The 26,152-nt window shown below is 45.3% G+C and overlaps 1 protein-coding gene and 1 non-coding gene across 6 annotated transcripts in view; both read left to right on the plus strand.

The window, feature by feature from the left end:
- SACK1E (scaffolding CK1 anchoring protein E) overlaps positions 1-26,152 on the plus strand; it is a 395,123-nt gene that overhangs the window by 209,583 nt on the left and 159,388 nt on the right. For all 5 annotated transcript variants that reach the window (XM_086930372.1, XM_086930371.1, XM_086930374.1 and 2 more), the window contains exon 4: positions 14,614-14,738. In XM_086930372.1, the coding sequence (XP_086786498.1) occupies positions 14,614-14,738 (125 nt within the window). The remainder of the gene's footprint in view (positions 1-14,613; positions 14,739-26,152) is intronic.
- On the plus strand, positions 13,669-13,954 carry LOC147701755 (signal recognition particle RNA). Its single transcript, XR_015298632.1, has one exon.

The raw sequence follows: 26,152 nt of genomic DNA on the forward strand, positions 1-26,152 counted from the left end.
GGCTGAATGACGGCATCTGCATCTTGAGTGGTGGGAGGGGATAGCACCTGTACCTGAATAGGGCTGTTCCTGCCTTCCACAATGCTAGCTCCACCTCCTGCTGGGCAGCTGATGACCCTGCCCCTCTCTCTGAAAGGAAAGGAGAGGCCAGGAAAACAAATTGCTCAGGGAACACCCAGAACTGGTTCAGACCGGGCTCAGAGCCCACCTGCACAAAGGGAACAAAGACTTTTAGGAGTATAAATCTAGGACCCCTGACTACAGAAAATTAGATCATCCTGGAATCAAGAAGGAACCTCTGCAAAGGAGTAAGCTGAAACTGAAGAAGGAAGACTGTCCTGCTGTTGCTCTGCCGGACTGACCTGCTGTTGCTTTGCTGCCAAGGAGAGGGGAAGGACTTTGCTTTGTGCTGTGTCCCCTTGCTTGAATGAACCTCCAAGGGCCTGAGAAGAGCTGGCTCCCTGTTAAGAAGTCCCAGGAACAAAAGCACTTCACCCCCAGCTTCCCTGAACTCTACTGAGATTGTTATATCTTTCCCAGAGTGCGGGAAGCTAAAAACCAAGATTTTAAGAACTTTCTGCAAAGTTTAATGCATCGCTCGCTTGTGGAGCGCATCCCCGTCAGTGCGAGTTAATTCCCGCTGCCGTGAATGCCGAGATCGTCGCAGCGCCTGTTACGGCTGCCAGAGTCGTTGCATCCTTCGCTTGCGGGATGCACCAGTCTGGTGCGGGAAGATTACCATCGCTTCGAGTATCGGCGCAGAGCCTGTCGTCACTGGGTGAGATCGTCGCACCTCTTGCTTGCGGACCGCATTACTTCGCTGCGAGAGTCGTCGCAGAGCCATCGCATCGAGGGGCCGCGAGAGGAGAAGATCGACGCTGTGCCGTGCATCGTCGCAGCACACGAGATCTTCCCCATCCCATAGATCGTTGCATCAAACCTTTTGCGAGTAACTCCCACTGAAACCTGTGCACCGGAATCCACGCAAAGTATCGCATCCCTCCCCATACAGACCGAAGTCCCGCAACACGCTCGCTACGTCCAGCGGGGTTGTCGCATTGACTCCCCAGGGTCTCAGGAGTGACGCATCGGTTGCTTTTCAACGGTACAGCTTTTACTTGGAACTTTTGTCGCATCTAAAGGTACTGTTGGCTAAAACGTGACGCAACTGTGGATTATTTTAACACAACCTTAAGAACTTATTTGAAACCATCTTCTTGAACTGCGTATGTTGGATTTTTTTTCATTTTGGTCTTGTGTAGTTTAGATGAAATACCTTTATTTTTCTAAACTGTTGTGGAGTCAGTTTGTGGTGTTTTCACTGTGTAACTGTGAGTGTTGGTACAAATACTTTGCACATTGCCTTTGATAAGCCTGACTGCTCATGCCAAGCTACCAAGGGGGTGAGCAGGGGTTATCTAAAGAGTGTATCCCTCTTACCCTAATTAGAAGCAAGGGTCCCTATTTAGACAGTGGTACCTACCTCTGCCAACTAGAGACCCCCAGTTTTAACACTCCCCCTCATATCCAGCCCATTTTTCAAGCTCCATTCGCCAAGTTATACTTCAGAGACCCCCACGAGTCTTCCAGTGTCTAGTGATTTACCTCTTCGCCAATATGTAAGCCAAGTCTTGGAATCTACTAGTGACCTTAGTCCTAGAAGTGTGTGGGAACCAGTGCAGGAGATAATGTCCAGGAGAGTATTTAATCTCCCTCGATATGACATCGGCTACCACTCTTGTTATCTCCTCCGAGTAAGTAGTTAGTGAAGGCCAAGTCCACATCATGTGCATCAGTTCAACTCCCACCTCCCCACATCTCTTACAGGATGCCCTGGTCAGATACAAATATTAATTAATGCGCCATGGACTCAAATATGCTCTAGGTACGACAAAAAATAGATTCGCTTAAATAATGCATTTCTTGATAACTTTGGTATTCTCTATAAAATTGTCCTCCAGTCTCCATCCGGTATGGGAATTCCTAAATCCTCCTCCGAACAGATTCTCAAGGCCTGAAGGGGTTGAAGCATATCTTCCCATATTGCTCTATAAAGGCACATGACGCCTTTAACAGTGTGCAATGATGTTGAAAATTACTCACAGGCTTTTTGAAAATGTGGTTCCAACCGGTCGATCTCCAATGTTTGCAGATGGCTGTTGTTACTGCCCCATGAAGAAGGAAGTGGTCCTGTGGTAAGTCAAACTCTGTATGGAAATCATCAAATGGGAGTAGCTCTCCCTCTCGAAATAAATCCCCCATTTTTATTGCCCAAGCTACAGACCAATCCCTCAGCTTTTAAGGTGCCCCATGAGGTCACGTTTTCAGCATGGTTATGGGTATGTCTGTGAAATATGGAACTCTTGTACCTGTCTTTTGTTAACACCTATACCAACATTTACGCATTACGTGGAATTCATGAATGTCACTATGTGAAGTGCATCCTATTTTCAGCAGCACACCTAATAGTCTACGTAACTCTGGGACAGTTGGACCCATCACTTGCTTTGGACTTTGTCTGCCCGGCACCCATTGGCTGAACCACTGCAGCTCAACAATAATATGTTTCGAACTCAGGCACAGCTAGAACCCCCCCCCCACCCACCATTGGGTGCTGTAATTTGGACCGTGCCAACCTCCTATGTCCAGCCCCCCGGATAAATGCAACAATCAGGGAATCCAACTCCCGGAACGTTGTTCTAGATATTGACACTGGCAGCACAGTGAAATAATATAACAAATGGTACTCTCCCGTCTACTGATAGAGGTAATGTTTTCCAAAAGTCAGTACTTGACCTCACTGCTCTAATGGCTTGTACTATATTCCCATCTAGAATATCAGACTGACAACAGTATTTCTTGATTTCTAAGTATGACAGGCAACGCAGTTCCCACAGGAGCATGTTCAATCCTTTAAGGGGGTTACGTCCAGCTTCCATTGGAAATAGCTTTGATTTTTGCCAGTTGACTTTCGGACCACATAAAGAACCAAATTACTCAGGCAAGTCTCTAGCACCTCTTAGTCCCATCGATGTATTTCTAAGGAATATCAACAGATTGGCTGCATATAATGTAATTCGGTGAGGGTGGGTGCCAACCCATATGCCTTGATATCTATTCCCGGTTCTTGCATGACTGGCCAAACGGCCATGGCTAGTGCTAAAAGCAAGGTCCAGAGAGGGCACCCCTGCCTCGTTCCTCGCCCCACCCTATAACTCTATAACATAGTTTGGCCTGTGCATACCCTGGTTGTGGGGTCTGTGTACAGCAGCTTTGTCCATGCCAGAAAGCCTTGACCCAACTGCAATCGCTTCATTCCAAACTATCGAAAGCTTTTTCAATATCAACTTCTATCATCACTGCCTCCTTATGATCATAGGTATCAGCCTCCATCAGAGCCAGGAGTCACCTAATATTCTGTGCCGTATTACGGCCGGGTATAAATCCTGCTTGATCAGGGTGTACCAATCGAGGTATAAGAGGAAGGAGTCTAGTGGCCAAAATCCTACTAAGGATTTTATAGTCGATATTAAGCATCGACAATGGGCAGTATGCTTTGTAGTTATGGGTCGGCCTTTCCAGTTTCAGCACCAGTATCACCAGCAACCTACGTGTGAAATTCGGCAGACAGCTCATATGCCACACCACTATGTACAGTTCCACCAGTTTGGGAGCCAGTTTCTCACTATATGCAGTGTAGAACTCAACAGGGAGCCCATCCGTCCCTGGAGTCTTGCTATGGGCCATATCCTTTATCGCTGCCCTGACCTCCTGCAGAGTTATTTCCCCACCCAGTACCTAAACCATGTCATTTGTAATATTTATGATAGGTAATGTCTCTAAGAAGTCACTTATTGCCTTCTCAGTGCGCATGATTAAACTGGTGTACAAGGCCTTAAAATAACAGCTGAAGTACTGATTTATCTCCCCTTGCTTATACAATCTAATCCCCTCTTCAGTATTAATTTTCACTCTCATCAAGCTCCTCTTTGCTGGTTTAGCAAACCAGGCTAAAAGGCACCCTGTTCTCACACACTTGCAGGCGTCCGCACCATGTAATTATTTCTATAATCAAAACAACTGAGTCTCTGAACCTGAGCTGCCAATCTCTTCTACGTATCTAGCAAGGTGCACTGCAGCTCTGGTCGCCCTGGCATATTCTTTTCAACGTCCTGCAATTTGTGCAATGTTGCTAGAACATCCCTCATCAGTGTGCTTCTAACTTTCACTGATTCAGCTATACACTTCCCCCCAAATCACCGCCTTGAAGGCATCCCATTCCATCTGGGGGAGTGGGGGATACTGGTGTATGTTTCCCCCAATTACATCTTGGTACACTGGGTCTTCAAATGATTCAGGCTTCAATCTTCACGTAGGGATGTAGGGTCTAGAAAGCTTCCATCGCAGCTGGAGAAGGACGAGTTTGTGATCAGAAATCGTCCACGTTAGATATTCAGTGTCCTGTACAAGGCTATGTACATCAAGTGTGCAGAGGAACGTGTCAAGGCATATGTGCAATTCATTCATGTGCAATTCATGCCAACTCCCACTTCCCAGGCCAGTGCTTAAAAGTGTTGTCTTTTGATGTTCTAATAGGACCACTAGGTAGGAATTATCCTTTGTCTGTGATGTGAGGAGTGACATTGACAACTTGGATGGTGAATTTCTCTATGATACGAATGGTCAGATCCCTGTTTACTGGTTGTTGTTGCTGGTCATTATGCATCAATTTATATTGATTTTGTTGTTAGTAAATTTTTTCGCGCATGGCAAAGAAGGTACTTTGGTGGAGGTTTGAGGTTTTGTTTTTTTATAGGAGTCCAAAAATCTGGTCTGTTTTGAGAGAGGAGTGGGTTCTCCTTGATGTTAGGAAGGATTTGAAAATGCTGGAAAATTAGTTGATGGCTTCAAGAAAAAAAAATACTTGATGAAAGAGAGGGTGATGGTATCCTCAGAATAGGAGGATTTTAAAGAGGAAGGAGAGACTATCTAGAGACATTGGATTAAATGCAATGCATTTAGATATATTTGTGAGTGTTGGGTTGTCAGCTCGATTGTTTGTTATAAAAGTTGTGCCTCATCAAGTAATTCATTTGCATGAAGTATATATCAATGGCTATTGATTTGTTCAGTGATTATAGGATCGAAGGAGGAGAGAAGGTGCTGAGGCAGTGACAGGCCACTTTAAAGCGGAGTAGAAGGTGACCTTCGCTTGAGGTATGTATGGTTTGGGTTTGGCTAATGTGTTTAAAGGCATTGAGGTCTGTGTGAAAATTGCATTGAGCCTTTCAATCTAGACTTTGTTTTTTTCTTTAGATGTTACTGAACTCCTGTGAGTACCAGGTTGTTGAAGCTTTTGGTTTGATTGCTTAACTTTTGAGAATAGATATGTTGCTCCAAGGCGGGCTATAAAGAAATGTCGAGTTCTTTAAGAATAGTGTTATATCTGGTTGACTTGAGAGTGTTGAGGAAGTACTGTTGGAGTAGTTCTTAAGGCACATTTTTAAATAAGGAATCGTGCAGAGCTTAGTTACCTTGTATTCTCCAATGCGACTTAGGGTGTTGATTGAAATGTGAAAAGCTATAATATAGTAGCCTGACCCGAGGAGGGTAGGGCATATTGGCGGATCAGTGAGGAGGGAGTCAGCTATGACGAGGAGCTGCATTTCGATGGAATGGTGGAAGGGCTGTAAGCGGTTAGGAATATGTTGCTGATGATAGCGATAGTTGTGTAGGCAGCAGAATCAGATAATCCATCTATAAAGTCTATGGACCAGTATAAAGTTTGAACGTTTGAAAGTGAGTACTAAGATGTAAGTGAGAGGTGTAGGCAAAGAGTTTTGAAGCTCATCATGTCCTTGCAGATCGAAGTGTTTTTGTAAATGAAGGAGTGAAATCTGTTTGATTTATGGCTGAAGGCTGTGATCAATTCAGTAAAAATTTGAGAAGGTTGTGGAAGTTCATCGTCTTTATGTGATATTGAGGGTGGTCGGGTTGTTTCCCTGTCCGTCGTGTGGTCGATTGCAGAGGGAAAGTCAATGAGCATAAGCAAGGACATGGCATTGTGAGAGCTTAGTAGTTGGATGTGGATGTGTATGGAGTGTTTGTGTTTAATGTTTGTGATGTATGTGAGCAGGATTGTCACAGCCTTGTGGCAGGTTTGCAGGGCACATGTTGCTTACCTGAAGAGGAAAAGGCAGGGTTTCTTTTTATAGTCATAACGTAGATTCCACTGCTGACACACTTTGGTGGCTCATCAAGGGCCTCCAGTCAAAAAGCTGCTGCAGGGTATTGCAGATCAGACTGATGGGGCTAAAGAGCGAGATGTTTATCTGTATCACTTGGCTGCGATGCATCTTTAAGGTGCAGAAATAATAAAAAAATTACAAAAATAAGAGCGAGTTTCCTCTTCCGTGCTTCCAAGTCTGATACCTTTCTTTTGTACACTGACCTTGCAGAATGTTTCAAATCCAGATTTCCATCCTTTGTTCCTTTGCCTATGATGTGGATCTCATGATTTCTACTAAGCAAAACTAATGTCATGGTATCAGCTTTATTATTTGACACGTCTTCCATATTCATAGATGCACTGGGGATCCGAAGGCAGCCCTGAAAATTTTTTCAAACCAGCACCTCTCCGTTTGTCTCCACACGCAATTTCCCTACCTTACCATCCCTCCTTCTCTCTCTCCTAAAGCCCCTGTGCCTGCTGCAAATAACATCGGGCAGCTAGGTAAAGTGACAGAGTAAGTAGGAGAGACCATGGGCTTTACAAACCGTCCTTTATAGTCTCTATCCCACCAGCCCTCTCCCAGCTCACCTAGATCACCAGGGAAATTGCTTTCCCAGGTGCTCTTTTATGGACTCAGCCCTCAAGCCTACATAGGACTTTGGTCCACCTAATTATGGCTTCCTCATGACAAATGTGCTATATGTGTGGCTCTTGCTTTACACACAAGCTCTCACCAGGTGCCCTCTCTCCAGCATTGACTTCAGCCTCTGTTCTAACAAGTTTATCTGCTACCTCCAGAGGGGCTACGATCTCTCTGCTGAAATGGCTGTATCTTCGCTCTTGCCTCTAGCCATTCTTGTGTTTGGGTTTCTGTGGGCGTTCTAAAGATTTAGGGCCGCATTTAGAGTTTGGCCGACAGGTTACACCTGCAATAGCTGTCAAGTGGCACTATCATATACGTGACACCTTCAGCCAAGCTTTCTGGGACCTGGTCTTTTGCTTCTCAACATTCGACACTGGGGTCGAAAATCTCATCAACCAAAGTGATTCTGGTTAAAAGCCAGGACTTGCTGAAGGTGCTACACTTGACAAAGAGTTACTTGGCAGCTATCCGGGGTACTGCAGGCCTTTGCAGCACACACGACCCAGACGTGGGTCCCTTGCTCTCTGTGCCACTGTATTCAACCTAGCCTGACTGATGAGGGGTGATACCCAGAAACTGGTCCCAGGAGGCCTGTTTCTGGTCCAATGAGCACCTGCCTTAGCAGTTCGGGCTGGGCTGTTCCCATGAGAAGCAGGGTCAAGACTGATTTGTATATGGCCAGGTCTAAACTGGGGTGGCATTGTGAGCAAAAGAATTATGTATTTAACCCAGATCTCTTGACTGGGGGTGAATGTTTTGATTTGTTCTGCATTCCGTCCATCAATGGTATGTCTTTTGACATGTTACACCATCAAAAATGTTCGTAATATTGTAAGTGCCTTTGGATATAATGCACTTGTAATACAGCGGACAGGATATTAGTAACGTTTGTCACGGAGTAACCCATGCGGCGAACTCTATATCAGGCCCTCAATCCTTTGTGCAACACTGTGTATGTCTTTGCTTGCTATTGATGCAAGCTTATTGAAAGTCATACTGATATGTATAGGGAATATATAATCCATGATAATGGAATAAAGAATGTTCTGTTACTTCTGTGGCGTACCATCTCTCATGCAGACCTGCCATGCCATCCATTCTTCTCAACTTCATGTTCAAGTTATGTTAAATGGGGACATCTTAATCCTTCAACCTCGTAAAATGGCACACCCCCAGTTACCACGCCCTGACCGCTACTAACCAATTGACATCAGAGGAACAGATGCATAAATGGAAGGAGGCTGTGAAGCAAAATAGGCTTCTGAAGTCTGTGGTTGGCACTGCTGCTCAGTTTCCAGGGCTTTAAGTGAGATGAAAATAGTAAGGGGTCTCTAAAAGTGGCGTGGCCCATGCAGTTAGAGGCGTGTCTTAACCATGTAAACTAGGTTTGTGATTCCCATAGTGTGCCACACGACCCATATTTCGGTGTCTCTCTGAGCTTTCTGTTACTACATTAAGATATAACACAGCATTTGAGGTACCCTCCAACCCAGCCAGGACTATTGACTTTGTCAATGGTTGTCTGTGTGCATTCTGGAGAGATGTTAAAGATTGGATGACCATATTTTCTGAACATCTTTTTGACCCACTAACAGTCACTGCACGAAACTCGCACTACCTTCAGCCTCGACTCTTCATTGTGGCCAAAATATACACCTGAAGGCGACTCATTTCAAAGCATGCAATATACAAGAGTAATATGCTGAAGGAACAAAGACATGCTGGCAATACCTAACCCTCTAATGGAGTGCAAGATTCAGTAAAAAATGTGAAACAAAAACGGAACGAAACACTGACATGGATTATCTGAACATTTATTGCATTCATTGTTCAGATTTCGTCACTATTCTTCGCAGTAAAGCTAAGGACATGGATATAGGACCAAATAGGGAACTGATGCAATGTCCGTTCTAAACTACCACTGAGTCTAAGACTCTGCCCACTTAAAGTACTGCCAGTTAACAAGTTTCCTCCTTAGTGGGAGCTCCCTTCGGGAATATCAACAGCGAGTGAATGCAAATGTCGGTTAGTCCCGCATGGGATGTCACACAGGCGTGTGCACCTGGTGGATGGCATCCTTCATATAGGGAGGAGCCTATTTGGTTCTTCTGACGTTTATTCTTGTCTTCCAGGCCACTGGCAGAGTGGGTGTAGTTTATTACATGCTGGGGCAAACCTGTATTGTTGTATATTGTTACTGTGATTCATGTTTTCTTGTTTAGAGGTTAAACTCTGAAAGATTGGACTCAGAGCAATGATAGCGCCCTGGTCGAAGAGACATTCGGCACCCTTGCTGGTGCAAGCGAATAAAATCAGGCAGTAGGGGCTTCTTTTGTGTTCACCAGTCAGTCACTGCTGAGCAGTGAATGGCCTCTGAACACAAACATCTCAAGTCCTCCCCAGCTCACCTAAATCACCCCCACTTACCTGTGTCCAGGGACATCTTAAGGATTTTGGGGGCCCTGGGCTAAACGTATTTTAGGGGACCCTGTTCGAACAACTTTTAATTTATAATCCAATTTCAGCTCTTCATTCCCTCTTTGGTGAGGTCACTGAGTGAGCCTGTGCACTCATCCAAATTCTAAATGTGCTCACATCTAATAATCAAGTATAGTATCAATATTGTAACACAGCAGCAGCTCATTAATATTACTGCAAATAATCCCTTTGACACCCTCCCATTTTCCAAATGAGAATTCCTGTTTTGATATGAAAGAAACTTTTTTTATGGATGTAACATAAAACCTAAACACATTTCTCTGCAAAATTTCTGTAATAGACTCTCAGGAAAATGGTATTTAAAACACTCTGTTCAAAAATTATTCAAGGTCATCAGGCATCAGGGAAAGGCTTTTTAGAACAGGGTTGGCTCTATCAGAGCCCTCTTTGCCCATGCCTTAAATCGTCTCTGCGCTGTATCACGCTGAAGACGGTGTTGTTGATCAAGGTTGATCAATGTCAGAAGGGTGACGGGAGCGCGAAAGGGGCTGGAGCTGTGTGCCCCCATGCAAATGTTTTGAGTCAGGACTGTGTGGTGTTTCTTACATGTGGAAATGCATAAAGAGCAAGGCACAAGTCGTAAAAAAAGAAGTGGGGGGGGACGCTGTCACCGAAAGTGATGTCACGATTGGAAGTGACGTCACGAAAGGTGCCGAGCTCCTCGTCCGAAAGAGGCCAAAGAGTGAAGTCCAGCTATTTGGCAGGGGGGATTGGCGTCCCCCCGATAAAATAAGTGGGGGGACGCCGTCCACCCACGTAGTACCCAGGCTTGAGCCCTGGTAAAGAGATTGTATTCTGTAACACTCCTAGGTAACCATTAGACCACAAGTCTATTTACTTTTTACTGGCGACGCAATGCCTTTTAAGGTTGAGTAATTTTAATTACTCGAAACCTATTACATCTGAACCAAAGTCTCTTGAACCAGCCGGATTTCCTACAATGCATTTTGTGCAGTGGAGCATGAAGCTTCCCCAGGCGCGCGCTTGGCCTCGCACACCACCATCAAAGGCTTCTGCTCCCCCTCACTCACACCCCATCCCCATATGCTCCTTTCCTCCCTCCCACTCACTGGCACCCCCGTCCCCCCACCAGGATCTTGCAGCTCAACGCTTCACCAGCCCTTCCCTCCCACTCGCTCACTCCCCTTCTCCCCCGCCCCTATCCCCATTCGACTTGTTTTTCGTGTTCTCTTTCCCTTTCAGGCACCAGTACTCACGGCACCTCCAGCAGCCTTCTCCCTCTGTCTACTCTACAGCCGTCTCCAGCAGAACAGCCCCTCCTTCTTCGCGAGTGCTCCCCTTCTCCCCACACTCCCATCCGACTTGTTTTTCTTCATTATTGAACGAAAGCCCCTCAAAAGACGTGCATTCTGGAAGTGTGCTGTTCAAAACCTTGCAGTTTGGTTTAATTTAAGTGTTGCCTATAGGGGTGATTGCTATATTTGAATGTTCTTTGTTCTCTCCTTTTCCTGTTCGCTTCATCTTAAAATGTACCATTTGATTTTTTGTTCATCTTTTTTGTATGATGATATTTGTATGATGAACATATACTGTTTATATTTGAAATCCCAACTGAAAACAAAATCTAGGCCATATAGTCTGCGTAACAACTGACTTCTTAGTTCACTAATGTCATTACCGTCTAGTCGGAGATCATGAGTGTTTCGAACTTCATGTTTAAAATGTACATTTTTTAATTAATGCTTCTCAGAGTTTGTGATATGCTTCCCCAACGGAATACATGTTTTTGATTTTTGAAGAGACTTTAGCATATGGTTAAATGGCGTTTGTTGCAGGACTTACATGCCGGAGATTTTCATGCCTCAGGTCATGTACGGGCTGTAGATAGTGGCGTGACTGGATGTGGCATAAGGGACATTGCAGCTGTGGGACCAGGTTTGAGTCTCGGGATTGGCTCAACATCTTGTGAAAAATGGCAAATCACTTATCTTCCCAAGCCTACCAAAAATGACTGTGTAAGATAACTGGTGCTTATGTAAAGCGCTTCCATACCTTCGGGTCGAGTTCGAGCTATATAAAACTGCGACCCTCTCCCAAAAAAATCCTCTACATTCCTTTTTTTTAAACTTGGAAGTGACATCTGATGTGGAAGGGCGGGAGGCAGAGGAGGGGCTGGTTGTGCAGAAGGTCAGTAGCGAAACCTCTCAGTTTGAGTTAAAAACATTCAACCGCCTCATGATAAACACATTTTCTCAGCGGTTCCCGCACTACGTGCGGCCACTTTTATGACGAGCGCTCCCTGCTGACTGACCCGCCTATTACAAGCGCTCACTGCGGCTTCTGTGTGAAAACCAAAGCGCTCGCGGACGGGAACGCGGCCCAAGATAAAACGAGATAAACAGTGATTTTCACGTCCTGCTTTTTGCATTTCTCGCTCTAATCTGAGCCAATTGCCACTACACCAGCACTTCCCTCCGATACATCTGCAGCTCCACTTTTCACTCGCTTACACAACCTGCAGCCCCACATCTGGGCGGCACAGATGTTTTCGTTTATGGTACGAAGGGGTATTTATTCACTAGGCAACCGGTGCCTTGAAAATAAATTAACTCCCGAGGACACCCAGGGATATCTTTCTAGGTTCCAAGGCGTGCGTAGGGCCATCCTGCGTTAAAAGCACATATGCAGACAGTGATCACTCATCACTCAGCACCACTCAACACCACAGCACCACTCTGCATCACAGCACCACTCAACGCCACAGCATCACTCAGCGCCACAGAATCAATCAGCACCACTGAATGCCACAGCACCCCCCTCAATGCCACAGCACCACTCAATGCCACAGCACCACTCAACACCACAGTGCCACTCAACACCACAGCACCACTCAACGCCACAGCATTACTCAACGCAACAGCATCACTCAACACCACAGCACCACTCAACACCACAGTACCACTCAACACCATAGCACCACTCAATGCCACAGCATCACTCAACACCACAGCACCACTCAATGCCACAGCATGACTCAGCACCACAGCACCACTCAACGCCACAGTATCACTCAGCACCAGTGAACGCCACAGCACCCCTCAACTCCACAGCACCACTCAACGCCACAGCAACACTCAATGCCACAGCACCACTCAACGCCATGGCACCTCTCAACGCCACAGCACCTCTCAACGCCACAGCACCTCTCAATGCCACAGCACCACTCAATGCCACAGCACCACTCAACGCCACAGCACCACTCAATGCCACAGCACCACTCAATGCCACAGCACCACTCAACGTCACAGCACCACTCAACGCCACAGCACCACTCAATGCCACAGCACCACTCAATGCCACAGCACCTCTCAACACCACAGCACCTCTCAACACCACAGCACCACTCAATGCCACAGCACCACTCAATGCCACAGCACCACTCAACGCCACAGCACGACTCATCGTCACAGCACCACTCAACGCCACAGCACCACTCAATGCCACAGCACCACACAATGCCACAGCACCTCTCCATGCCACAGCACCACTCAATGCCACAGCACCCCTCAACGCCACAGCACCACTCAATGCCACAGCACCACTCAATGCTCCAGCACCACTCAACACCACAGCACCACTTAACACCACAGCATCACTCAGCGCCACAGAATCACTCAGCACCACTGAACGCCACAGCACCCCTCAATGCCACAGCACCACTCAGCACACAGCATACCTCAATGCCACAGCATCCCTCAATGCCACAGCATCCCTCAACGCTACAGCATCACTCAGCACCACTCAACACCACAGCACCACTCAACACCACAGCACCACTCAATACCACAGCACCACTCAATACCACAGCACCACTCAACACCACAGCACCACTGAATGCCACAGCATCACTCAGCACTACCGAACACCACAGCATCACTCAGCACCACTGAAGGCCACAGCATCACTCAGCACCTCTGAACGCCACAGCATCACTCTGTGCAACCATTCAACAACAACTGGTTCTAATATGTTCTCTCAATGTTTCAAGCTTTATTACAAATGTTACAGAAAGGTGTTAATATTTCACTGCTGTTCTTGGATTTTCATCACAATAAAATTCAATGAACATAATCTTCCCAAAAGTTATTTACAAAAGTTTAAGCTATTGCCATTATAAATTACAATGACTTTTATTTAAGTATTAATTATTTAAAAAATTAAAAGCCATTGTTAATTGTAATATTAATACATCTAAGTCATGTAAATACAACAAATATTGCATTACAAATGCTATAGATGTCACGTTTGCGAAAGTTAAAACTATTGGCATTGTGCCGGGCATGGTGGCGTGTGCCTGTTGTCCTAGCTACTTGGGAGTCTGAGGCTTGTGGATTGCTTGAGCTCAGGGGTTCTGGGCTGCACTCAGCTGTGTTGATCAGGTGTCCATGCTACATTGGGTATCAATATGGTGTTCTAGAGGGAGCTCTAGAATTTCAGGTTGTGTAACGAGAGATGCACCGACCCAGGCTGGAAACAGAGCGTGTGGCTCACTGGTTAGAGCAGGCAGACCCTGAAGCAGAGGTCAGACCCGGGACCAGGGTTCGATTCCTGACGCGGCAGGGTGTTGAGCTCAAATGTCCACGGACTCGATAATTCTCGCTTCGGTGCCTGACCTAATCATGGGTTCACACTCTGCAACTCTGGGCATTAAGCTTGCTTAATCTCCACAACGGCCCCCCCGCGGCGGGATGCCTGGCTTTCACCTTGGGGATGCCCTGTAGGGGCTATCTCACAGGGAAAAACCAGGACGGGTTCCCAAGGCAAGCGCGGAGTTACCCCTTCGGGGGTCGATTCTGGCGCTATATAAGAAATGTAATAATAATAATGACAAAGCTATTAATTTCGCTATTTTCAAAACCAACACATAAATACAATATTTGTCATTTACAATACCAATAGCTCAAACTTTCCTAATGCGAGACCTATTGCATTGCAAATGCTTGTTTGTGTTTAAAATCCATTAAACTCACGTATCTCTCTGGTAAGTTACACGGAACACGATCACTTTTGTGTATTTGCTATAAAACTCATTGTTGCACGATACAACCGTGCGTACGGCATGGAGCACTCTTTTCTAGAATGCAGCGCTGCCCTTGTCAGTTGCGTTTTAAAGCGTTGTTGGATATGTTCTTGCATGTGATTGGCCATGCTGGCCTCTGGGTTCGCTCTCACAGGGAACCAGCAATGCTAACGGATGCCCGGGTTTGTCTCTCCACAGAACATGCGAGTCCGCGTGCTGTCTGGCTGCAGTTTCCACACGAGGCATCTGAAGCAAGTGACGGGCACTCTCAAGGAGAAGTTTCTGCTGGTGGACGGGGAGTCTGTGATCACGGGGACATACAGGTACGAACAGGGTCTTCACCTGCAGACAGGGCGCAGATCATGGCAACTAAGACCATGCTACAAGCGTTGGGGTCATTCTGATAAGAGTGGAACATCCTGCCTGTGCCCAGATCGGGATTACAAGCACTTCAATAGTACCCCGTGCAATAACACCGTACTCTGTAATACCTCTTTCAATAACACACCATTGTCAAGTTAAACCTAGAGGAAGGTGCCTGAAGATAATCCCCAGAATGCTGTGTGCAGACAGATTTCCACGGTTAATTCACATTCAGAGCATAAAAACCTGCACTGCAATATCACACTAGTTACTTGACCCTTGGGGAATTACCCCAAGGTATCGGCAATACTGGGGGTGGTGTTGCCTCATATTTCCTGCAAGGCACAGAAGCTTTAAATCAAGTGTTTTCAAACCACATTGTGTTATCCCAAAGCAGATTTTGCAGATTTTATTCTTAAACTCTCACGAAAATTGTGAACAATATGACGCTTCACAGTAAGCAAAATACGATGCACACAACAAATCAGTGTGATATGAATGATCACCAACAAATGATAAGGATGGAGTCACACAGATGTGTTCTTTTTGTGTCGTTTTAATGGAATGCATATATTGAGAACATGAAACCAGCCGACACGTGTTTCGTCAAGCAGGGAGTTAATCCGTGACTCTACAGGGCTGTTTAGAGGTCATGAGAAGCGGGGTCGGTGGAACAGTGATATTTCTAACCCGGTCCTGATCGGGTGTTTTCACAAAAGTGTGAACGTCCTAATCGGGTACGTTTAAAACGTTCCAGTAGGAGAGCATCGGAGAGTGATGCTTGCGGCGTGTTAAGCCGTGTATAGTAGCCGCAGTATTACAAACTGGGGTTTGAGGTCGGTCCGGGTGTTTATTTATTGATGGCGGGTCTCGCCGAGTATGGCATTACATTTAATGAAGGCGCTGGTGACTCTTGTTGCTGCAGAGTATTTGATCCCGTGGCACCCTGGGTAATAGCACTCATGGACATCTGGATGCTATGAGTTTGAATGCTCATGGCAGACACTTGTGTCTTGGAGAAGAGTCTGCTCAGGCTGTGGTGCATAGAGAGGGAGGGAGCTCATGGTGAGTGAGTTACTCTGGGACGCTCACCCTTGGAGAATGGATTCTTCAGGCCTATGCCCAAAAGGTTACCTAAGTTCACGGACAATGGGACGAATACTCGAGGTTATAGGACTGAGGAACCCAAGCTCAAGTTGAGTAGGGGGATTTTTATTGATGGAGAACGTGGTGCAAACCGTAGATAGAGTCAAGGTACAGCTCATAAAGAACTGTATAATAACCAAGTAGTTATTACATTTACGTAATGCACATCAATTATTAAATCCACAATCCTTGCAAATCCTGTTTGCAGTCTATCTAAAATCACATGAGCACACTGCAACAAATGTTTATTTTGCTGCAAGAGGAAGGTCTAGAAACTTGCAACATTTTGAGTCAGAATGGGCACAGACAGTACTCTGACGTCAACTTCTGAACACATTGGTGCCAAACAGCATGACAAAAAATATCGAGGCTGGGTGCCTGCTTCAGCCGAAAACAGAGACTTGGGGTTCACCTGCAGCTGAGGATACAGTTTGTACGTTTATCTAGGGGGCATACGTACATGCATGCGGGATTTGCACAGGATGGGACCACGTGATACCCAAATCAGTTCTACTAAAAAATGTATATGTTGCTTTCCCTGACAAGGGGTATTTGTAGAATATGCTAATGGGGTCATATGCAAAGTAATTTTTTCTTTAAGGTCCTTCTGTGTACCTTGAGGCCCAGATTATGATCCTAGGGTAAAGGGTTGGACTGCCAGTTTATGCAATATTTACTATACTTATTGGCCGCACTATCACTGCACCTGTGCAATTTTCTCCTGGTAAATTTAAGTATGTCCTACATGACAATACTTATTCGGGAAAATGCCCAGAAAAAAAGGCTAAATATTTATTTTTTAAAGGTAGAAACCACAGCTGTATCTTAAAATCAAGGTGTTAAAACTGAAAGCATTAGACTTGCCAACCTTTGGGTGGTCTTTTCCAAACCTTTTCCACATATTTTTGCTGATTCCTTTTTGTTGGCATTAGGACTCTGAGCACTTTACCACTGCTAACTTGTACTAAAGTGCATGTAGTCTCTCCTCTAAACATGGTTTGATTGACTCATCCTCAGTAGGCACTTTTAATTAACCTGTAAGTCCCTAGTACAGTACACTTCATGTGCACTGTGCCTGTAAATTAGAGGCTACTAGTGGGTCTGCAGCACTGCTTGTACCGCCCCCTCAAGTAGCCCATGAACATGTCTCAGGCCTGCCACTGCAGGGCCCGTGTGCGCAGTTTACACTGCCATTTTGGCCTGATATTTAAAACCACTTGCCAAGCCTTACACTCCCCTTTGATTACATTTAGGTCACCCCTAAGGTGGGTCACAGGTAGCTCATGGGGCATGGTGCAGTGTAATCAAAAGGTAGGACATGTGCTTTTAGGTTTTACATGCCCAGATAGTGAAAAACTCCTCAATTTCTCTACTGAGAGGCCTACACTTCTCATCGGTTAAAACTGGGGATTCTTTAGTTCATTTAATCAGCAAACTGAGAAAATCAGCCAGCGCTTTTCATTCCCATGCTGGGAACTTCATCAGGGCAATGAAAACTGACGACTAGAAAGTACTCTCAGCAATGGCCAATGTGGGTGTTCCGTAATGTCAAGAAATGCTGATTCTCCAGAAGTCAACGAGCGTCCGTCCATATGTATGTCTTTATAAGCAGATAGTTTCATTCAATGTATGTACTTGTTGTGGTCCAGTGTAGTGCACTGGAGCTAAATAGAGAAATGACAGGTATGGTAAGTCCTGCCAACCGAAATCTGGACGCCGTACGGGTAGTTCTCTTTCTCCGTGTGTGGAGAAACTATCGGCTTTTACTCGTTGGCTGAGTTTCTCAATTTGAAGAGTTTTAAAGAATTTTGAATAAAGACATTGATTTTACACATCACTATTTGCCCACTGGACTTTATGATATGCGCACCCCCATTTCACAACAAAAAAAGATGCACAATGGCTGTCTATCAGCATAGACAGATGCATGATGGCTATCAACATAGACAGATGCACAATGACTATCTATCTACATAGACAGATGCCAAATGGCTGTCTATCAGCATAGGCAGATTCATGATGGCTATCTATCAACATAGACAGATGCAAAGTCTCAACATAGGCAGATGAACAATGACTGCCTATCAGCATAGACAGATGCATGATGGCTATCCATCTGCATGGACAGAGTCATGATGGTTATCTGTCAGCATAGACCAATGCACAATGGCTGCCTATCAGCATAAACAGATGCATGGTGGCTATCTATCAGCATAGACAGATGCACAATGACTGTCTATCAGCATAGGCAGATGCACAATGGCTGCCTATCAGCATAGACCGACACATGAAGTCTATCCAAATAGACAGATGCACAATGGCTAACTATTAGCATAGACCAATGCATGATGACTATCAGCATAGACAGATGCATAACGGCTATCTATCAGTATAGACAAATGCACAATGGCTATCTATCAGCCTAAACAGATGCATGATGGCTATTTATCAGCATAGACAGATGAGCAGTGACTGCCTATCAGTATAGACGGATGCATGATGGCGATCTATCTGCATGGACAGATGCACAATGGCTATGGTTCAGCACAGATATTTGCATGTTGCAGTGTTTCTGCATAAATGCAAACATAGATTGTGTTAACATAGACATATGTATTATACCTGTAACACCTAATGGCTATATATGCATGGATGGGTTGTGTCAGTATAAGTAGGTGCAGCATAACTAGTGTCACCAATGCATGGTGGCCTAGTGAGAGCATAGATTGCTGTACAACGCTCATGTATCAGCACAGACAGGCGCAGGGGTGGTCTTGCCAGCAGAAATAGATGCATGGGTGAACTGTTGGCACAGGCAAATGAAGGATTGCTACCGTGCATGCAGAGATATTTTTGACAGATATAGATGTGACTTTGTGAACATACACAGACTGCTTTGTGTCAGCATCGAAGGGTGCGGTGACAGATGCAGCATTGCGTCTGCGCAGACTGAGAGAGAGATGGCTTGTCTCAGCCTTGGCTGCAGAGGCGGGTGCAGGTTAGCCGCAATAGACTGAATAACCGTTTGCCTCAGCATAGTTGGGCTCATGATGGGTATGAGCCAGCACGGATAGATGCACAGTTTCAATGTATCTGCGTCGATGGTGGGGGGGGGGGGGGGAGGGGGGGGGTGGTTGACTATCTACGTTATTTTAAAGAGATGCATGGTGCCTATTTGTCAGCATAAATATATGGATGATGGCTTTCTGTCTGCGTAAATAGATGCAGGGGTTAAGTTACGTCAGCATGGCTGATGCCTGAGAACCACAATAGTTTCAGGGATTATTTCATATCAGCATGGGCGATACATAGCTGTGTCAGCTTAGAATCTAAGCCTTAGATGGATGCAGGGATGGCCTTCTGTCAGAGTCGATGCGGTGCCGTGAATGCCTTGGTTCAGCACTGGAAGGTAAATGATGGCTCTGTGCATTCATAACCAGAAGTAGGGAGCGTCTTAAACCTCCATCACAGAGTCATATAGGTGGTGACTAAAGGGCAGGATTGGCAGATTCATACTTGCATCTGAAGTAGCATGGAGGAGGGGAGATGGTATGGCTTAACGGCTAGGGCGGCTGACTTCGTGTTTGGTGGGAGGCACAAACCGTCTGTGATTCTGGGATTATTATTATGCAATTTGTATCGCTTAATCTCCCCGTACTTAAAATCCCAGTTCCTTTAAAAAAAATGAATGTGTCTGTCTGTAATGCAACTGATGCTCATGTAAAGTGCTGATACCTTCGGGTCGAGTTCGCGCTGTTTGAAACTACAAAAAAAAGTGCATAATACCAACGTCCGAAGACAGACATTCAATGACTGATACAGAAATGCCCGTGTAGGATGACAGACGCAATATCGACCCCGAAGTGAAGGGTAAACTGCACGTGCACCGATGGACAGACACACGGATCTTTACATTGAAACCAATTAAGTGTGCTCACAGTTGATACTTCTTTCTATGTGAACCATGTTATCGTTCACAGAAGAATGAAAGACTGAGTCTGCCCAAGTGTCACAATTATCGTCTCGACCTACTTCCCAAAACCTTCAATAGTGTTAGTTCAGTGTTGATGTTGCTATGGAGGTAACAGTCAGGGAGACGGGGGAGTGAAACAATCATTGGAGGGAGGGCAGTCTGTCCGGATAGAAGGACACCCTGCCATCCGTTTCAGGACAATGGGCATACCGTTCTCCTCACTGCTGTAATACTGCGTGGTGCACGTCATCAGAGTGGTATGGCGTCAGCCCTGAGGAGGTTTCTGCATGTGCGCGCGTGCGTGTATTGCACCTGCCCTGCTGTGGACCACGCCGTGCTTGCTCTGTTTGTTTGTGAAGCTTGCCATAAAAGTCAACACAACTGGTGGCATTACTAATGTTCCTTGTTTTATGTCACTGAGCTGCTTAAGGCTCTGTTCTGGCTGGTGCTCGCTGTGACACACCCCATCCTGGTTGTTTGCGAATCGTGGCTTCTAAACACCCTATGCCTGGAAAGGGTTACAGAGTAGCGGGCCTCAATCCACTCACCTGACTGCAGACTTGCTGCACTGTGAATGCATTTGCACAGAGCATGCAAACGTGTGTGGTTCACGGAGCGGAATGAGACACAGCCCAGTATGTGAGCGCTGCATGGGACTGGGGTCACGTGGGAGTGTGACATTGGACACGGGGTAGGCGGGGCAAGATTGTGGCTATGCTGGAGGAGACGGTGGTATGCACGCCAAGTGAGAGGCAGTTGTGTGTGGGCGGCAGGGGTATAGAAATACCGCACAGGAGGGGAGTTGTGAACCGGTAACGGGCTTCTGCGTCCCTGCTTTGCCATGGAAGCCTCGATTCTTCTTGCTAGTGAAAGTAAGGATGTGTGATTGCACTTAAGGACCTGTGCTAAGAATCCATCAGATATTTCCTGGTTAGTGGTCACTTTCGTGTAAGAAGATACTCCAGTTGTTTCCGCCTTAGTTTGGATTGCTCAGCAGCTGAGATGGGAGTGTGCCTTCGTGTCCCCTGTGCTAGTCAGTTAAAATAATGACATGCACTTACATGTGAAAGGCAAACAAATGGTTAGCCTTAGGCTTCTATCACCTGGGCCAGGTGTAGTGGAACACACCAGGAATAGGTGCCCTAGGTCAGGTGCTTGGTTATTCCCACTGAACTACACAACCCACTCCTGTAGTAGAACTGTGGAGATGTTGGGGGCAGGCGGGCCCTGCCCCCCAACATCTCCACAGTTGTACCACCGATGCACTGAAATAGAGAACCCTAGTTGCCATTTCTTGCAGTCAGTCTGTTGATTAGTATAGCGCCTCGTACCAGCAGAGCCAATCACAAGCACCGTAAAAGCAACACTCAAGGTTGGTGTAGATTGCACATTATCAAGCAGAGTGACAGGTGTGAACGAGGTTGTGAACCCAGGGGTCCCCAGACCGGATTCACTCCTGCTCAAGTCAGCTTCTGCCTCAGCGTAAAAGGGAATGAATGAATGAATGGTGCCATGATTTCCAGTGCTCCAGGCAAAACACAATTTTGTCGTATGAAGCCCTCGCCCACACTGATTGAAAGGCCAATTTCAAGCCCTTTATTGTGAGTTGACAGCACAACTGCTTAGCACTGGCCCAAAGTACAAGATCGACAACCAAACATTTTCATTTTTTTTCAGGCTGAAGGTGATAGGCAAGGAAGCTCTTTTGGGTTAAGTGCTTGTTGGCTTTTATCTTGAGGACGTTGGCATAATGTATATATAGTAGAATTGGCATCAGTGCTTCATTTGTAAACAATTAAATGCCAGGGCCCTTCTCGGAAGGCTACTGAGGCATGCACCGCCCACACCCTGCCAGGACTGGCAATGGCATACCAACATAACACCTAACCCTCACATTCTTTAAAGTGTGACAATTCAGACAATTTCAGGCCACACGAAGCTTTAATAATGGCCTGAGGAGCTGGTATTACCAATCTTCAATGTATATTGACTTAATAACACGGTTGTTGTGCTAATTTCCAAATTAAAAAGAAAATTTCACCTCGTGGCACCAGAGCCGGTGCTGAGCACCAGAAACCACCGGCACAATTTAAGCACTGATTTCCATGTAGGATCACTTTATGTGCAGTGCACACACCTCTGGGAGCCGTAGCTAATTAAAGGCACTTCGATCTTTTGGTATTCTGACTAAAATTAGGAGTAGAATCACAGTATTCCACATGGTATTACCTTGTCTGAGCTTATTAAGACACACATTTGCCACTCGGCCTCAGAAGGCACTACGTGTGCAGGGGCTTCTCTCTAGGGTTGGGTAGGAGGGACAGGAGTATGGAGAGCAGGGGTAGAAAAACATAAATTGGTTCCTGGCAGGAAGGATAATATAATGTTCCCTCCATTTCAGAGAAAAAAGTCTGGGTGGTGCGGAAAGTCTCACGAGAGTTTGCCAGCTAGTAAAATGAGAGGTGGTAATGCTGCACCAGGAAGAACCGGGTGTGGAACACCCCAACGGCTGGGATCAGGTGGAGCGAAATTCCATACAGGAATAATGCTGCTTGATGCATAATCAGAACCTAAGGGTTGAATCCAGCGTCTGGCCTTCAATTTGAAGAAAATATAAAAGTAGTGTAGGAAGCAGCTACAGGATATATGTGTCTGGCAATGGAACAAATGGTACTGATTTTAAAATTACCGTACCTCAGCGTTACTACTGTATCACAGAGTTATTTCTAGGCTTCGGTCTGGTGAAATTTAAATTAAAGCAGTGTAACTGGCGCAATTCTGTTAATTTTGGATAACAAATTTACACATAATTCCTGAGATTATGCCAGTACACCACATCACGTTGTTTCAGGGGGAGAACCTTTAATCTGAGATGTACAGTTAAAGGTAATTTTTTAAAGAACGCAGCATTTCAGGTAGATTTTTACTTGAGTGGACCATTCAGATAATTTTTTTAACGTGAGACTTCAAATCTGAACGTGAACAGCAGTGTTTTGAATGTAAGTGACAGTTCCTTTAACGTGGGTGTTAACAAACATTTTGGCTATATTTTTCTCCGAGCTGGCTGTTTGGTTATTTTTGACCACATAAGTTCAAATCTGAATGAGAGAGGGAGTGTTTTGAATGCACACAACTAGAAATCAGGTCCAAATTACATTTTTTTTTTTTAAGTTTGAAGTTTATTAAAGTATAAAGAAGCAAAGACAGAAAATGAAGAAACAATCATAAGTTACAAAAAACAAGAAATCTCTCTTACAAAAAAGTAGAATTGATAAATAAATCTATACATAAAACATGGCAAACGATAATGCTCATGAACACAAGGTAATTGAGGTATAACCTGTAGAATAAAACACATAAGTGATATGAAAAATTAAATGCAATTAAGAAATGCAATCACAGTGGTTTTTGGACTTCAACAGTGCGAACTTGAGTGGTAGGTGGGACCTGGGCAACTCTGGATAAATACTCAGTGAGGGGAAGCCATAAAAGATCATGTTTGATTGCGAGGGAAATGGGGGAAACAAAACTAGTGTCTAGATGATGATTAAAACAGACTGCATGGAAAGGGGCGACCACTCGGTCCCCCCGAACGTATGGTAGGGTGCCCGGATCCCCCTGGGCGGGGGCGTGTCTCGGCTGGTATGCCCGAAGCGGCGTAGCCGGGGCGCGCCTTTTCCCGCCCAAGAGGGGTTATCCTAAACACCTACACCGTTGGTCACACCCCGTAGGCGTACCAGAGGAGGGTACACGCCCTCCCGAAGAGGAATAAAAGGAGCAACAATCCAAAGAAGCATCCTCTTGTTCCTGTGCTTGGAAGCTGCACCCTCTCGTTGCATGTGAGCCCTAGACGGAACAAGGAGCAATTTTGACCCACCCACCAGCCCCTTATGGCAGCGGTAGTAATGCAATAAAGTTGATTTGCGTTGATAGTATCTTTTTCCAGGGTTTTAGCGTGTAATAAAGATGTCAATGTTTGAACTGCAATAAAGTGATTTGCTTCATAACAATTTTTTCTCATCCAGTTGAGCGGAGTATCACAGTCTAATGAAATGTGTGGCATGTGTAGATAAGTGGATGTATAGTACAATGTTCAGTTTAACCGCTGTATCACTCTCTTCATTAGGTTCAAAAACGTCGTATTTATTTTGGTCGGGCGGTAAGGTCATGATCGGTGAGCAGTAATTTCAAGATCCCTAGAGGGGGCGCCACCCATTATGGATGGGAGCGCCCGGGAGGAGGCGGCTCGATGCCCCTCCTAGGAATTTCCCGGGGCCAGGATATCCGCGACGGCGGATGTGGTGAACAGTGTGGGGTGGGAGGGGGGTCCACGCTACCTTCTATACACCTCACACGAGTCCTCGGACGACCATTAAGATGGCGTCGAGTTAAATAAGGGGCCCCCGCTAAGACAAGGGAAATTGGAAGTTGGCACAGAGGTACAGTCCTCTGTGCGCCCGCCCCTCACACCGTGAGGGGGGAGTTCTGGTAGTAGGGATCTGACACCGGTTACGACCTTGCCGTTGGCCCGTAATGCTAGGATGTACAATTTTTATTTAGAAAGTATGCATTTGCAGGATGTTTAGACTCGGCTAGGAGAACCTTTTTATTAGAGATTTGTTAAGGTTAGCCAATAAACGTGACTGCAGTGAAATGTATAAATGAAAAATTGTACATGATATGAAACTGTTATTTTAATGTTTTAATTTTGTTTCATATTTTTAATAAATACGGCCGGGAGGGTAACTCCCTCCCGCCTTCCAAAAGTTCAGAACTGCGTCCGTCTTCCCATCCTTGGGGATTGTGTTGGGAGGGGGTGATAGGCATCCCGGCCATATTCCACCAAGCATTGAAGGAAACATCATTAGCCTGTTTCCAATGAGATGTAATATGGTGTAAGGCAACGGCTATCAGAAGGTCAATTAATTTATGATTATGGGACGAATTGGCAAAAATAGGAGAAAGAGAACCTAGAAAAATGTTAACAATGGAAAAGGAAAAACAAAAATTGAAAATCTTTTTAAACTGGGACCACACTAGTTGCTAAAAACGAAAAATGGGAGGACAATCGAACAACATATGCTTCAAATCAGCTGAAGAGCAGGAACAGGACCAACAAGTGGAGGGAGTGTCTGAGGAAAACGATGACAGAAATAATGGAGTGAATAATGTGCGATTATAAACAAAAAATAAGGTTTGGGTAGTGTTGGCAGCTCTGGAGGTACTATGAATTTTTGACCAAATTTTATCCCACAAAGTGAAGGACCAAACTTGAGATAAATCTTTTTCCCAAGCCAACTCAACTTTAGATTTGATACGATCAGTAGAAGATTGAATAGATTTATAGAGAAAAGAGGCAGAAGGGGATTGGTCAATTGCATTGGAAACAGGAAGATATGCTGTAGGAATAGAATTTGTAGTAGGAAGTGAAGAAAGGTATTGGGTGAGAGAGGGAATCAGAGACATATATCGTGCACGAGAAGAGGAGGGCAACGAGAATTGTTTTAGGAGGTCCTGGAAAGGAAGAGGTTGATTATCCACAAGAAGTTGAGAGATCCATTTTAGACCAAGAGAATGCCAGGTCTTCCAATATAATGAGCGATTACAAATTTTGAGGAGTTTATTATGCCAAATAGGCTGAATATGGGTGGAGGAAGCAGATGGATAAGAGGATGACAAGTACGGTTGAAGAAGAGAACGAGAGCGGGAGATAATGGGGGAACGAAGAGACGTTACATTAGAAGTGAAGGAAAGAACCTCACTAAAATCAAAAGGATGAAGGAAAGAAGATTCTAGCTTTAGCCAAAGAGGGGGATAAAAGGGGAGGTCCGAAGAGAGCCAACGCAAAGCTTGCTTTAATGAAAAAGTGGTATGATAAGATTTGAAATTTGGAAATGTAACCCCTCCTAATGCTTTATCTTTTTTCAAAGCAGAAAGGGCTATTCGAGATTTCTTACCTTTCCACAAAAATTTAAGCAAAATAGAATCTATCGACCTGAAATAATAGTCCGGAATATGAATGGGAATCATGGAGATAGAGTAAAGTACTAGCGGTGCCAACATCATTTTGATGGAGTCAAGACGGCCCCACCAAGAAAGGAAAAGAGGGTTCCAGCGAGTAATAGCCGTATTAAGTTTAACAGAAAGTGAATCGAAATTGAACTTAAGAGTATCTAAGAGACGAGGAGCAAACCAAACACCTAAGTATTTAATCTTAGAAGGCTGCCAAGAAAAGCCAGAATTGTCAAAGAGATG

The sequence above is a fragment of the Lissotriton vulgaris genome, chromosome 7 (assembly GCF_964263255.1).
Source record: "Lissotriton vulgaris chromosome 7, aLisVul1.2, whole genome shotgun sequence".
In the NCBI taxonomy this organism is placed as follows: domain Eukaryota; kingdom Metazoa; phylum Chordata; class Amphibia; order Caudata; family Salamandridae; genus Lissotriton; species Lissotriton vulgaris.